Source organism: Sceloporus occidentalis, unplaced genomic scaffold (genome assembly GCF_023333645.1).
Source record: "Sceloporus occidentalis isolate IW3139 unplaced genomic scaffold, rSceOcc1.0.p SCAF_19, whole genome shotgun sequence".
Lineage (NCBI taxonomy): Eukaryota > Metazoa > Chordata > Lepidosauria > Squamata > Phrynosomatidae > Sceloporus > Sceloporus occidentalis.
In genome coordinates this window covers 13,592,503-13,607,500 of record NW_028316999.1, presented here as the reverse complement: position 1 = coordinate 13,607,500, position 14,998 = coordinate 13,592,503, and the positions used below count along the sequence as shown (strand labels likewise).

Below are 14,998 nucleotides of genomic sequence, written 5' to 3'. Positions count from 1 at the left end.
ACCTGTTGCATAAGGTCAGCTAGATGCAAGACATGGTTTGACAGCAATACACAATAAAAAATAAACACTGGCATCAATACCTTGAAGAAATCAGTTTTTTCGGCCATGTATTTCAAGTTTCCTTCGGTAAGTGGAGGCCTGATGACGACAGACACTCTCCCTTGGTTTGGGCTTAAAGGCTGAGACGACTCCAAACTGCTAGAGTTTTCCCCAGCGACCAAAGCAACAGACTGAGTCAGGCCCACTAAGTCCATAACCAGAGATATAGCCACGTTCTGAATGCTGAAGTCTGCTGCCGCACCGCAGGCATTCATGAGAGTCTGAAGCCACACGGGTGGCTGCACCTGTTCACAATCTGGGGAGAGAGGATGCGAAACAATACAACACATATTTAATATTTTAATGACGTTCATCTTTGCCAAAAATAACACAAGCACGCTGCACTATTTCAAATAAAACCAATTCATATTAAAGCACATAAAAGTGCATAATTGTAGCACCTTTTAACACAACCTGTTTTTTTTATATATGTTTCTCATTGGAAAAACATAAGCATTCAGCTTTAAAAGGACAGAATTATGTCTGTGCGTTAGGAGTTAAGGTGGTAAAAAGAGTTGCGCAATATAATACAGAACGAGTATCCAGAAATGAAGCAAAAAGTATGTTTTTTGGTGAATTTCTCTTAATCATAGTTCATACTCTACCTGTATCAGCCTTGTTGTTGTGAATTTCTGATGGTTGGCCGCCCTCAGCAATGTAAACAGGGAAGCTGGAACATTCAAGGAATAGCTGACATGCAGCAATAAAGGCAGGCCGGTAGTCTTTTGGTACAGAGAGCTTACGGTCTTTCTTCTCCTTAGGGTTATTTGCTGAAGATGTTTCCCACTTGTTGTTGTCTGTTTGACACCCGCCAAGGTCTTCTGGGTGTTCATCTGAAAAGGTCTGGGACATAGAGATTCTGGGAACAATATACAGAGTGATAAGTCTTGTCAAGAACTGCTGGAAATACTCCAGGCAGCACTGCATTGTTGTTTTTTGTGTTCCTTTAATGCTCCGAGTAGCTGCTCCTTGAGAGTTTATGGAGGAAGGCTGAATAATAGTTTCTTCGGACCCCACAGTAGATGCCGTCTCGGTTTCGGATGAAGTGCTACCCAAGGGCAGACCAGCTGCAACCTGAGCCTCGTCTATGTCGTCCGATCGGTCTGCCTGATACTGCACAAACTCTGTGAACCCACTCTCTGAAGATCGGCTGCTGGGTGGATTCTCTCCATCTTCAAAAACATCACCAGGTGTTTCGAGAGTAACTGGGGAAAGCTAATGACAAGATTGGGAAAACAATGTTAAAATATTGTGAATATTTTAACAGCAAAAAAATAAATAAATAAATATATAAATAAATACAAAAAGCCTTTCTTTTTGGAAAACTGGTCCAGCAGTTTGAACACTCACTTTGTACCAATTCCAATGGAATATATACATATGTATTTCATATCAACTATTTTGATATATACACATACACAAAGCCAGACATCTGACGTGGAAACAAGGCCAAGCAACTCAACTATTCATAAAAAAACCAGGAACTGTGGTGTAGAAAATGGCAGCAGGTGCTCTGGACTGATGAGTCAACATTTGAAATATGTGGCTGTAGAAGAAGGCAGTTTGTTTGTCGAAGGGCTGGGTAGAGGTACAATAATGTACAACAAAAGCATGGTGGAGGTTCCTTGCAAGTTTGGGGCTGAATTTCTGCAAATTCACGACAACTCCAAACATGCAGCCAAAGTCTTAATGACCCTTAATGACCAGTGATGTGCCTAGGCAGGTCACGCAAAAACAGTCAGTTAACGACCAATGACGTGCCTGGCATGTCATTAAACAAGCTTACAAAACGATCTAAGACTACTTTCTTTGCTTAAATGGTATTGCTGTACTGCGTAGATGCCAAGGCATTCAGCAACACCGAGATCAGCAGCAGGGGCCCCAAGTGGCCCCCAGGCATCAATGTCCGCCATACACGGTATGGCGATGGATGGCAGATTTAAAAGAGCTGAGGAGGCTATCATCGAGTTTGTCTAGGATTACATAAGGAGAGAGAGAACAATCCCGAGGCTGCCTAAACCCACAGAAGAACTGCGGTTAGGTCTCCAACATATTTGGCTGAGTACCTTAAAAAACTGTGTGCAAGTGTACCTAGAAGATGCTGTTTTGAAGGCAAAGAGTGGTCAGGCAGGCTAAGTAATATATATATATATATCACACACACACACACACACACACCTACATAGACAGACAGACTGACCGACAGAGGCTGTTGAATTTGTACATATGTAACATTACCTTCCTCTCATCCTTTTCTTTACCAAAGCTATTCTGAGAACATGGAAACTGGACAGTATTGTCAGAGGCAGCAGACAGAAGTGGAGGCTGAACCTTGCTTAGGATCTTTGAACAAAGCCTCAGAGAATCAGCCAGTTCCTTCAGGTCCAAAGACTGAAGATGGCTTGTTAATGCCGAGATCATCCGGAGAAGCAACTGAGGCAGATGCTCTGTCTGTATTTCAATATACGTCTCCTGCGAAAACAAGATAAGCAATATCAATAATCCTATCAAAATGACTATTACATTTTTCATGCAGCTTATGTACCTCAATGAACCTCAAGAGAAAATAAGGACAATATATTGTACAGAACCATAGACATTCCCAATATTGTTTAATATTAAACAGCTTAAATAGATTTTTAATATCTTAATGCCATCACCAACTATCTTTAGCTTTTTATGTTAATACAGTAACACAAATTATATTTAAATATATTGCCTTGTGCCGGAGGAATAATTTCTTGCGATACTGATCCTTCTTTTCCTGTTCCGATAGCCAAAGAAATATATGTCCCAAAACATTGTTGGAAATGGAGAATTATCATTAGGGGTTTGAGATTGCTTAAGGGTATTTGTTTTGGATGTTATCTTGCTCTGTGTAAGTGACCAAAATACAGAATTTCTCTAGCAAGTAGAGCTATAGCATCACTATTTTTCTTCTTCCAGAGAAGTATTTAAACTGGGAGCACTTTTTTATAGAATATGCTATACATTTTGCCATATAGAATGCCATGATAGATGTGCCTTGGAGGGGGCAATGTAAGTGTGGATATGCCAAAACTCTCTTCCCTTTTTTAATACAGTCTTGGGTTTATGAAAGGCTACCTTATTGCTGTCACCAGAAGCACCCTATGGGTTGTGACACCATGCGTTACATAACAGGTGTGAGATGAATATGTGTTTGAATAAAATTTAAACAAGCCATAATACAGTACCTGACAAATCACTCTCATACTTCTAGTAGGCTTTGGAAAAGGAGAGAAGAATACAGGAGACAGAGTGATGAACAGAGAAAAAGGATAGAACAATTATTGATTTAAAAACACACCAAAAAAAGACGCATGATAAAATGAGGCCTCAGTGCTGCAAATATACGCTTTAATACTGAAATATACAGAGCATGCACACACAAAGCGGTAAAAGGGGTTCATCTTGAAATAACACATTTAAACTCCCTATAATAGGTTCATTTGTTATGCATGTAGTCTATTAAAACAGTTATACTTCCTATTATACGTAAAGTATTTATGACCTCATTTGCTGTCATTTCCTGGCCTCACACTAAACAGACACATGTAATCCTAGGCATCCATACTGACGTTACAAATTACAGAAATAAACATTGGCCTTGGGTATATACATAAATGTGTGTGTGTAATGCATCTGTAATACACTTAAATAGTTAAATGGACCCTTACCAGAGACACAATGTCCAATAAGAAATCCACTAACAAGCAGAAATTGATAAGGGGTAACTCTGGCGCCTTACTGCCATCACATGCGGGAGAACGGAGCTTGGCATTTAGTGTCCTCCTAAGGGGTTGAGGAAAAAAAAACAACCACGTGACAAACCTAACTTGCAAAATAACATATATTACCAAATACACATTTTTGCATCCATTTTACTTTACTTCTGAAACACAATGTACAAAAAAAATAAGACTTGACCAGAGCTGTCTTATTACCACATTAAGCAAAGTCATGTTTCTGCTGACTGGACCATTCCATTGATGTCCACGTTTGAAAGGGCATCAGAGCCACATTTCATGCATAAGTCCTAATGGGACATCGTTACAAGGGCAATAACCATAGCAACCAATGAGTGATCAGCTACAACATATACTCTTTAAGTACTTAAGTCTATCTATATATAACTCCATGTGTCAGTAATGTATGTACAAGGCTGTATAATGTGTGTTCGGACATATCGTTGGCATAGTGTTTGCTCACATGTCTTTCGGGATCTTGGACCACTGACCACCCTCTCTAGAAAGCATAAGAAGTCGTGCTCCGTTATTAATTCAAATCTCTCCAGGAACGTCTGACTGAGTCAGCTCATGCCGACACAGGCTTCCCCACATTGCTGAATTCACCGAAGCAGAGTGAATTATTTTAATATGTTTTAAAATAATACATCACATTTTATTGCATGAACATGCGTCAAGTGTAGCACTACACTCTGCATCACCACAAATTTTTGCTGTAGATTTACACGTTGGCACGAAGGAAAGAATGCCCGTTAATTAAAAAAAAAAATAAAAAAAAAAAAAATATATATATATATATATATACACACACACACACACACACACACACACACACATATACGGTATATAAAATTATACAATCAGTACAACAAGGTTACTGGCCTCAATGACCAAGCAATCAAATACTTCAGCATTTTGCTGGCATCTTTGGCTAACAAGAAATTCCCTCTCTTATTTAGACCCAAACTATGCATATTGTTTGGCTTTTTTTTATTTTTATTTATTTTTTAAAGAAAAGCAGGATCATATAAAATCGAGGACAATGAGAGGCAATGGGAAAAAGGTTTCCCCGTTACAAATTGTACACATCTTCTTTTATCTATCGTTGGGCACAATATTATATTATATTTTATGTATATGTATGTATGTATATTATATATATATATATATATATATATATATATATATATATAGGTGCACCTCACATTTTCAGATTTGGTGTGTTTAATATGGCTTAGCCCCTTTGTAAGCATCCTTCAACCCTTAAAAGGATCCTGAACAGTTTCAGAAGTACTTGGCAGGTCCAAAATGTTATCAATACCTCTCTCCCTCAAGCAGACGATAACGATATTACAAACAAATGTACCGATGTCAATTTGCTCCTGCCTACTCAAAGAGTACAGTTCACGTATTACTGCTGTGAGCGCAATATGTCTTTTGATCTTGAAATTTAAAAGCCAATAATAATAATAAAAAAACAAGCTGATTTTACCTACCTACAGCATTCTTCAAACCAGCGGGCAATGTAGTCCCACATATAGTAGGGCTCAAATGAATTAAACAAGAGGTTGGCTGTTTTAATGAGCTCTGCTGTCCTTTTGTTTTCTCTCAGTTTACTATAAAAACCCAAAAATATAAAAGTTAGCATTATTAGCGTTTACTTAAAGCACACACCTACATAAAACACAACAAAGGGAAAGGCAGTGACAGACAACTAGCAGATTTTCCTAAACTATCATTCTCACAACACTCTCCTACTTGAAAGGTTGTGCGTCATGCCTTTTATTTATTTTTTTTATTCAAAAAATACTATAATTTGGTAATTAAAGGGACAGCATATATAAAGTCACATATGTTACCTATGGACTCATATGCACACAGCTCTCTATAAAATAGTTTTACTCCACATAACATATTTTAAAGGATGGCAGGGGCTCACCTGCTCAGCTGCGCAGGATCCTTGCTGAACGGGGTTTGCGTCTGAAGATCAAGTTCTGCTTTGCACTGAGTATATAATGTTCTGAACACTTCAATCAATACATCTTCCAAAATGGCAGGGCCTACATCCAAACACAGGGACACACTGATAAACACGAAATATATAACTCTTCATCGTACTGAAAAGGTATCCAGACCATAGAAAAGGGTTTCCCGCATTCTCTGTTCGAGCAACAATGGCAAGTCATAATGAAACGGTCGGTAAGCATCTTACAGCTCACCGGCAATATGTGAGCTATGGCTCCCCAAGCCTAAGTCTTGAACTGACTAAGCACTGTGGGAACAGTAATTAGCTTGTGTTACAGCATATTTAGGAACACTTCCTGTACATGCTCTGTAGCACTCTTATAGAGACAGTTGCAGCATGCATCTAGCATTTAAGCTATTAGCTGCTGCTACTCCCATTGATTTCAATGGCAGCTGAGGTTCAATTGACTTTAATGAGAGTGCTAAAGAGCATAAGCAGGAATCAACTAAACCCATTAACAACTAGCAATATTTATGTTTTTCCTATCCTATAGGACAGAGTCTTCTGTCCTATTTTATGTTTAGTGTAGCTACATAAACTATATAGCTTTTTTTAGCACAAGCAAGACGTTGACTGAAGCCATATTGATACATATAACGCTTCCCCTAAGTAGTGTAATTGTTTGCTGTTTTTTTTTTAACATTTAACTTTTTATACCGTGTGTCTAAACACCTTGCCAGGTCATTACTGCCAGATTTGGACATACAAATACTTTCAGCACAATGGCTGAGAGCCAGCGATGTTTGCTTTTTCTTACAAAGGGAAAATAGTGGAAGTCACTCCCTGCGATCCTGGATGCAACTGGCATGGCAGCATTGGGTTTAAACCGAGACATTAACAAGTCACTGATCTTATAAATTTTGGTACTCCATTGGTAGCAAAAGGAACACACGTGGAAGGCCCAATTGAGGATTCTTGGTGTCTAATATGCCACTTGGTGGTGAGGAGGGAGCAGGTCACAGTCCATGACCGCCGCATCACAGTGCGTCTGTTACTGAGCAAAACTAATAAAACACACATACCTAGTTCAGGCTTGTCTAGCAGACTTATAAGAATACGAAATGGCTTCAAATCTTGTATCAGGGCACCGTCTCTGTTAGGTTCCTTCCCTTGTAAAATTCCGACCATAGCCTGCAGCAGGAAAAGCGTATATTGAATAATCTCCGTTAAACAGCCTACAGACACTTTCTGGGATCTCTTTCCAAGATGTCTCAAAAGACCTAAAGCCATAATACATACCTGCACTAAAAGCTCTTTAGAGAATGTATTAAAGTAATAAGTGGCGTGTTCGTCAGGATTGCTTTGTCTTGTGCTCCTTGGTCCTACAACAGCCCCATTGTTATCAAAGCCTTAGGGAAACAAATTACATATGAGAGTTATAAAAATACAAGTGCACCTTCTTGTTTAGTCATTTTTGGTAATGATTGCAAGAACAAAAACAAGGATAACTCACCACATGTATAGTTCCCATAATGACAGCAAGAAAGAAATCATTTCACAGTTTAACAAACTACTTGTAATTGTTTTATGGGTAGAGAATGCACGGTGAGTATATACTACACACATCTTTTTTTAAGTACATTTAATACAGATATCACAAATAAACATACACATTCCCCAGCAACAAATATATATAATTGTGTGGAAAAAAAAGTACACTCTCTTTGAATTCCATGGTTTTACATATTTTACATATTAGGTCCGAATATGTTTTTAGACATAAGGAACAGATGACTGTTGTGATGTCCTAATAATTAGGACATCACAACAGTCATCTGTTCCTTATGTCTAAAAACTAGATAAAATACAACCTCAGATGAGCAACATATGACATATTACACCATGTCATGGTTTATTTAACAAAAATAAAGCCAAAATGAAGAAGCCATGTGTGGAAAAACTAAGTATACCTTATAATTCAATAGCTTGCTGCTAAAGGTTTTTCTACAATAACTTGAAGTAATAATTTTCTGTATTACTTTATCAGTCTCTCTCATTGTTGTGGGGGAATTTTGGCCCATTCTTCTTTACAATGTTGTTTGAGATTTGTGGGCATCTGTTCATGCACAGCTCTTTTAATGTCCCACCACAGCACTTCAATCAGGTGGTGGTCTGGACTTTGACTGGACCATTGCAACACATTGATTCTTTTATTTTTCAGCCATTCTGCTGTAGATTTTCTGGTGTGCTTCAGATCACTGTCCTGTTGCATTACACAATTTCGGTCAAGCTTTAGCTGTCAGACAGATGGCCTCACATTTGACTCCCAGGTCATGTGGCTGCAAAACAAGCCCAAATCATCACTCCTAAACCACCCTGCTTGACAGTTGGTATGTTGTGTTTGGTTTTCGACAAAGATTGCACTGTGCATTACAGCGAAACATCTCCACTTCGGGCTTGTCTGTCCAAAGGATATTGTTCCAGAAGTCCTGTGGTTTTTTCAGATGCAACTTTGCAAACCTAAGTCATACTGCCATGTTTTTTACAGAAAGAAGGGGCTTTCTCCTGGCAACCCTTCCAAAAAAACCATACTCGTTCAGTCTTTTTCTAGTTGTACTAACATTTAAAATGCTAACTAAGGCCTACAGAGACGGAGATTTTTTGCAATTTCTCCGAGCATTGCATAGTGTGACCTTGGCATTAATTTGCTTGGTGTCTGATAACCCTTCCCAAACTGGGCAGCAACAATTGCTTTTCTAAGATCATTGCTGATGTCTTTACTCCTTGGCATTGTGTTGACACACACCTGAGTGCTCTAGATGAGCAAACTGCTAAAACACAGGCTTTTATAGAGGTGGTCACACTTTCTGATGATCAATTAATGAAGGGAATTGTATGAGCAGCATCTTAATTCCTATAGAAGCAGTAAGGGTTTACTTTGTTTTTCACAGACTGCTTCTCCATTGAGGCTTTATTTTTTTTTAAATAAATCATGAGACAGTGTAATATGTCATGTATTGTTGTTCATCTGAGGTTGTATTTACCTAATTTGTAGACCTGCTAAGGATGTTTATTATGTCCTGATATGTAAAACCATAGAATTTAAAGAGGGTGTACTTTTTTTTACACAACTGTAACTTGTCCCATCAATGGGAGGAGGAGTCAGCACAATATCGAAGATAAAGGATGTTTTAAAGTAAGTTTAGAATTTTGAGTCAAGTTTGTCAATCTAACTATTCAACGTATCATAATAATGACCTGTCAGATCTTGGCTGGAGATACATCTCTCCATTTTTACACTTGGACTTCTACCATTTCCCAAGATATGAGTTTGGGAGATATCAAATTCCTCATGATAATTAGTATGGCTGCTAATATCTTGAATTTCATATCAGGACATTTTTAGGTGAAGGAGAGTTATCTCTGGGCACAGAGGAAGCACAAGGTTACATAAATCATTAATACATTTAAAACACTCTTTCCAAAAAGTATTTGTTAAGTCGTATTGTTCCATTGTGCCTACCACATCTCCAACAGAAGTTGGGTTCTCCTGGGAACATTTTGGATAAGCCTGGCTTGGTGATCTGTTCCATTCTTGTCTAGGAATTCTAATAGACACATATTGTTCCCATTTTGTAATCACTGGAAGCTCTATACCGTGCTTATTACATTTTTTATCATTTATTTACGGTTCAGAGGAGGGCTGGTAACAATCAGCTCTGGGGCAGGTTGACAAGTTTATATGTGCCTTGGGGAGAATGGGCAATGTGACCACCCAAGTCCATATGCTTATCTATGTATATCAGACAAAGGACTTGGGGTCAACATATGTTAGCACCAACGAGAAAACAGTATTTAGCTGTGCTCACTACATGCAACACTATTCATTTTTCTTTATTTCTAAAAATAATCCGCTAGGAAAAAGTTGGAACTTAAATGCTAGCAGTTATCACCCATCCACAGGACTAACTCAATCAGAATGTAACCCAAACTCCTATTGGACTGTAAGCCTGTATGTCTGTAAATCTTATTGCCAATTGTTACATTTTCACTCTCCCATTATTGTAATGGCACTATATAACTAAAGTGTACTATAGTGTAAATTTCTGAACAGGTAAACATCCAATGCACATGACATAGCTGTCATCATCAGCATTAAAGGGATCATCAGCTTACCTAAATCAGCTGCTTAAAAAGGCAATAAGCTTACTTGGCTTAGTAACATTATTTTAGGCTGGGTTGGTATTTGGCATGAATGCATGCTACTACCATATGAAAAAAAACAACTTTTTAATGTCCATTCAAGTAGTATCACATACTGTTGTGAAGGGCTATATCTTGTCAGGTTCCTCGAATCAGCAAGTAGTCTAACAATTGTAGTGTTTAACACCGAATAATGTGGTAATTGTGATCTTGTGACTGTGAGACTCTGTGCCTCCAGCAACATAACACCAAGATACCTATTCCAGGGAACCTACCGAGAAGCCAAGCATAAAGCCTACGATTCAACGACATGTCTCTGCGCAGTACCACACGGAGCGCTGCCGACAGGATGCGGACCATGTCGGGACGAGTCGCCTGTTGACGCAAATGGGATAAACATGTCAAAGGTCAGGTGTCATATTTTATCACCTCTGCCATAACTTGGTATTTACAAGGGGCTTATGCAATATGAAGAATAAAAAAAAACAGTGCAGTGAAGAGCTAAAACAATATTGTCATTGTTTAATTATACGTGCACTACAAGGCTTTCAGTACACATGAGACAACAATGCCAATATTACTTAACCGTATTAAATCTTGAATAGAAACACAGGAAAACCGGGCTATACGCAGTTTACTGGAGAATGTTAAACCTTTTAGTCATATTTTCCACCCAAGTTGCTATGGGACCCATTATGCTATGAGCATTTTGGGCACATATCATGCAGTCAATGGCTTTTACAGAGGGGGTTTATCCAGCACCCTTCTGTTGACGTGGTGTAGGTGCATGAGCAATGAGTGAAGATATCAGGTTTAGTTTTCTTTAAGAGTCAATTGCTGACAGCATTAGAGCTCCATTAGAGCTGCTATAAGTTGGATGGTGGAGACAACTATGTGGATCAAGAAATATAGAATTTGACAGCAGATCTTTGGCCCATTTTTCGTGATGTAACTACAAAAACCTTAAATCAATGGCTGGCCTTTACTTAGATTAATGACAGCCATATGCCTATCCTATACATCATTGCCCAAAAAGGCACAGTAATTTAATTATTAAGTGATTAGCTTTAAAATTACTACTATCACTCTAACTGTGATTGTGTTTATTCACAGTGGTCTTCCCAACATTTACCAAGAAAGGAGCCTGCATGGCTTGGATTATATTTTCAGTATTATCTTTGAAATAACACGATGAAGTGTATTACTCTGCCAGGACGCCTTAAGCTTTTATACATTTCACAGCGTATATATTCACACTTACTTTCACCAAGTTCCTCTGAGAACCAGAATATTTCTATTGCCAATTTAAATTCTGTTTTATGAACCACCATCCACATACAGATATTTCTATGCTAAATTGTATTCTGCGGAGGCAAATCTATATTCACACAATAATTCCAAGAAGGGCTGTTCATCTAAAATGTTAATATTACGCCTTTATTTTAAGTTGCTCCATTAAATCATATCTTGAAGTACAGCAAATAATATAGATATATCTCTCTCTCTCTCTCTATATATATATATATATGTTTAAAAAAGGCTTTTTACCTGACTCATGTGAAATGGGAAACAGAACAGGATAAGGTCTAGCGTGCTCCTCTGGACCAGCACGCTTGAATCCTGCACCGATGTGCTCACAGCTTCCACCTGTAATATAACAACACTGATTTGTTGGCACGTGTTAGGACACCAAAATACACCTTACTAGTCTACTTCATATATTGCTGACTTTAATAGCATTTAAGACTTAAAATATAATATGAAGGGACAGTTCACAATGTCTCTCTCAACTCTCACCGATTGTCTTGTGTGCGTAGAACATATACAACATACTATTTCCTGGCGGGCATCTGCTATTTGTTTTTTTAATTAAATATTTGTAACTTTTTATAATTGGTAGCAAAATTGTTAATTGTTAAAAATTGTTAGCTGATGCAAACAATGATGCTTATGTAAAAATATATGTTTATATGTAAAACAGAAAAACAAGTTGAAACTCGGCAGGATTTTAAAGTATAACATACAAAAAATAAACGAGAATAGAATACGTGAAAAATGAAAAGGGTATCTTTTCAGATAAGCAGGATGATCTTTTCCAAAGATGTGTTTCTGTCTAAAGCAAACACCAGCTCTGTAGTGTGTATGATCTCGGAGTTAAAAACAATATTAGCATAAGCTCTGCTCCAAGACCTCCCTCAATACCCCTTGCACAATGATTGGAAATGGCTACCTTTTAAGAAAGTGTGTTTTATTTTGTACTGGGAAATTTCTCAGGAGGTTTCTCTATGGCTTTTAGTGCTATGACTCAAGCTCGCCAAAGATGCCAAGAGTATCAGGCACGACACAGCTTTCTTGCAGTAGTACCAATAGCTGGGAACAAGCTGATTCCCGTTTCTTTATTGCATGTGTTCAGAGTGATGGGCATGTTACCATTAATTCAATGTCACTCCCAATGATATACAGCTGGTCCTCCATCGAAAGCTTCCTGTTTAGATGTGCGAGCACGTATGTGATCCCAGGTAATCTCACAGCCGGGCTGGTGAGGAGGCTTCCCCAGAGGGCACTGTAGAAGGCAGACTGGTCTACTGCTGAAGCCACCTTCTCCAAGAGAGTGTTAGTTCTGTAGTGGACATGGCAAACAGTAAGAAAAACAATCAACTGGGTTTATTAGAAGGCATATGGAATGACACAATTTCAACAAATTAATTTAAAAAGAAATAGCTAGTAAAAAGGAAAAGGCTTTTATGATTATATATTAGATATGCATATATGCAACTGATTTGGGCATAGCAGCCAATGTAAATACTATCATTTAATCATGTGTAGTACAAACACATTTTTCTGCAGGATTTCCAAAGCTTTTTGCTTTGCCAGGTTCATTTTGAACTAATCTGCATTCCATCAAATGCCCCAGCTAAAACGGTAACCCGGTCACTGTTTAAAACATAGCATGTAGAATATCTAAACAAAATGAATAATTTTACTAGGGGTATGTAATTCACAGTTGATGCCACAGATCATGCAAGGAGGTCCGATAAATGAAGGCAATCCTCACTGACCTGTCATAATATTCGGAGCCCTCCTCCAAGCCAGGGAGAATGCCGGTCAGTAGTCCTTGCAGGCCTGGTTTTAAAGTCTTACCTAGAGGTAGGTAGTATGTCTCATACAGACTAAGTAATGCTGGTTTGACAGACATTGCAGCATTGGTAAGAAGAGGAAAGAGGCCAGAGCTGCAAAAAAATACCAAACAATACCAAACGATAAAATCCTGCCCAACAATTACCTGAAGGATAGCGATGGGATACAGATCAGCAATTGACAAAAATCATATAATTTTGCAGTCCCATTTTTGTGAATTTTTATTTTTTATTGATTTTATAGGGTCAGATTATTGACCCCGACACCTCCTCAGCAAGAAATATTAAAGTATATTGTATTATAATATGTATTCTAAAAAACAAAAAATTGGTGTAATTCCTAAACCACTAACCTAATTTGGATTCAAATAGCCCCAAATTAAAGCTACACTTCAAGCTTGATTGCTAAAGTTGAAATACATTGTGGTGGCATACAGAGCCTAAACGCTGAAAATTGTGTCACTGTCCAAATACTTATGGACCGACTGTATCTCCTGCACAGCGTATAGCAGTGCAGAATTCTCCTATGCATTTGCAAAGGGGCAACCACAAAATTTAAATTGACCACAAAGCTATTATAGGCATTAAAGTGTATATGATGGTAGGCATTAAAGTGTATATGATGGCTGGATTGTCCATTTAATTATCTAGAATATCTGCTCATATACTTCACTTGCAGTTGCTTTCTGCCTCTGTATAACATTACCAAAGGGTCTCCATAGTATGTGGCCTCAATCCATTTTTCCCTAGTAGTTGGGGTCAGGATTGAGTCCATCAGGGCTGTGTCCAGAGTCTCTCCTAAATACTGTCTGTGGGACACATGAAGGCTGGGGTACCTTGTTTGATGCTAGCTGATGTAATACAAAATTCCCTTAAGTCTATATTGATAAAACATGGCATAAATATGTTGCATCAATACAGAGTTAAAGGAAGCGTATATTTTCACAAATAGATGAACAGGTTTAGGTTTACCATTAACAGAAATTTACAGATAAGAACTAAACATGCAAGTCTTTGAAAGGGGCTAAAGGTTAATTACCTGTACAGAAAGAGGTCTTTGGCCAAGCGCTTTGGTCCAATGATTTTGAAGATGATTTCGTACGTTTCCAGTGCTTTCCTGTGAACTCCCCCTGGTAATGCCGGGTGGAGGCATTGTGCCAACCTTTTACCGATCGTTAACTTCTTAGGAACAACTTGATACTTTGCATTGTTTTGTAATACCTGTGAAATATATGGACACAGTCAGAACCCAAATGGAATATTTATTGAACGCTTACTCGCAGGGTGAAATATACAAACACTGACAAACGATAATGCAGTTTCAAGAATCAGCAGCTGGAGGCCTCCATCTGATGCTGTAAGACTCCAGCCACCATAATAAAATGGCGACTTGGATACATCTCTCCTTTATACCTTGTTCAGTTTCCCCAGTGCAGATATTAGATCAGCCCATTCACTGGAATACTCAAAGTTCTTCAACGCCTTATCAACAGCTGCCACATAGTTCCTATATTTGGAGTCACTCAATAGCTCCAGTTCCTCTGTGTTCATTCTCCCACCACGTCCCGCTAGAGACCAGCTCTACGCTAACCACAGACCATCACCTACAAGAAAAAATACAGGTTATTATTATGATACAGTTCTGATACCAACCGCAAACAAAACTATGCCAAATAGCTTGGCTCGTTCACTAAGGGCACCTTTTTGAAATATGACATTGTTGAAGATTAAAGTGCATCAGTCACAACTTTCCTTATGACATCATTAGTATGTCATATCATAGTAAAATAAAAATAACAGAAGGTAGTGAAATATTAAGTAATGTT

The 14,998-nt window shown here is 38.2% G+C and overlaps 1 protein-coding gene across 8 annotated transcripts in view; it reads right to left on the bottom strand.

Annotated features, from left to right (window-relative positions):
* The window catches only part of LOC149302469 (protein DOP1A-like), a 31,452-nt gene extending 16,729 nt beyond the window's left edge, over window positions 1–14,723 (bottom strand). For 4 of the 8 annotated variants that reach the window (XM_089482471.1, XM_089482473.1, XM_089482475.1 and 1 more), the window contains exons 1-15: window positions 14,586–14,723; window positions 14,212–14,393; window positions 13,095–13,265; window positions 12,466–12,655; window positions 11,584–11,682; window positions 10,311–10,410; window positions 7,132–7,241; window positions 6,915–7,023; window positions 5,806–5,926; window positions 5,363–5,482; window positions 3,798–3,912; window positions 3,315–3,344; window positions 2,338–2,571; window positions 705–1,314; window positions 81–355 (exon numbers count right to left, since the gene is read on the bottom strand). In XM_089482471.1, the coding sequence (XP_089338597.1) occupies window positions 81–355; window positions 705–1,314; window positions 2,338–2,571; window positions 3,315–3,344; window positions 3,798–3,912; window positions 5,363–5,482; window positions 5,806–5,926; window positions 6,915–7,023; window positions 7,132–7,241; window positions 10,311–10,410; window positions 11,584–11,682; window positions 12,466–12,655; window positions 13,095–13,265; window positions 14,212–14,393; window positions 14,586–14,723 (2,604 nt within the window). Of the gene's footprint in view, window positions 1–80; window positions 356–704; window positions 1,315–2,337; window positions 2,572–3,314; window positions 3,345–3,797; window positions 3,913–5,362; window positions 5,483–5,805; window positions 5,927–6,914; window positions 7,024–7,131; window positions 7,242–10,310; window positions 10,411–11,583; window positions 11,683–12,465; window positions 12,656–13,094; window positions 13,266–14,211; window positions 14,394–14,585 lie in introns of those variants that run through there. The other 4 variants (XM_089482477.1, XM_089482474.1, XM_089482476.1 and 1 more) reach the window with 3 other exon arrangements.
* Between the last annotated feature and the right edge of the window lie 275 nt (window positions 14,724–14,998).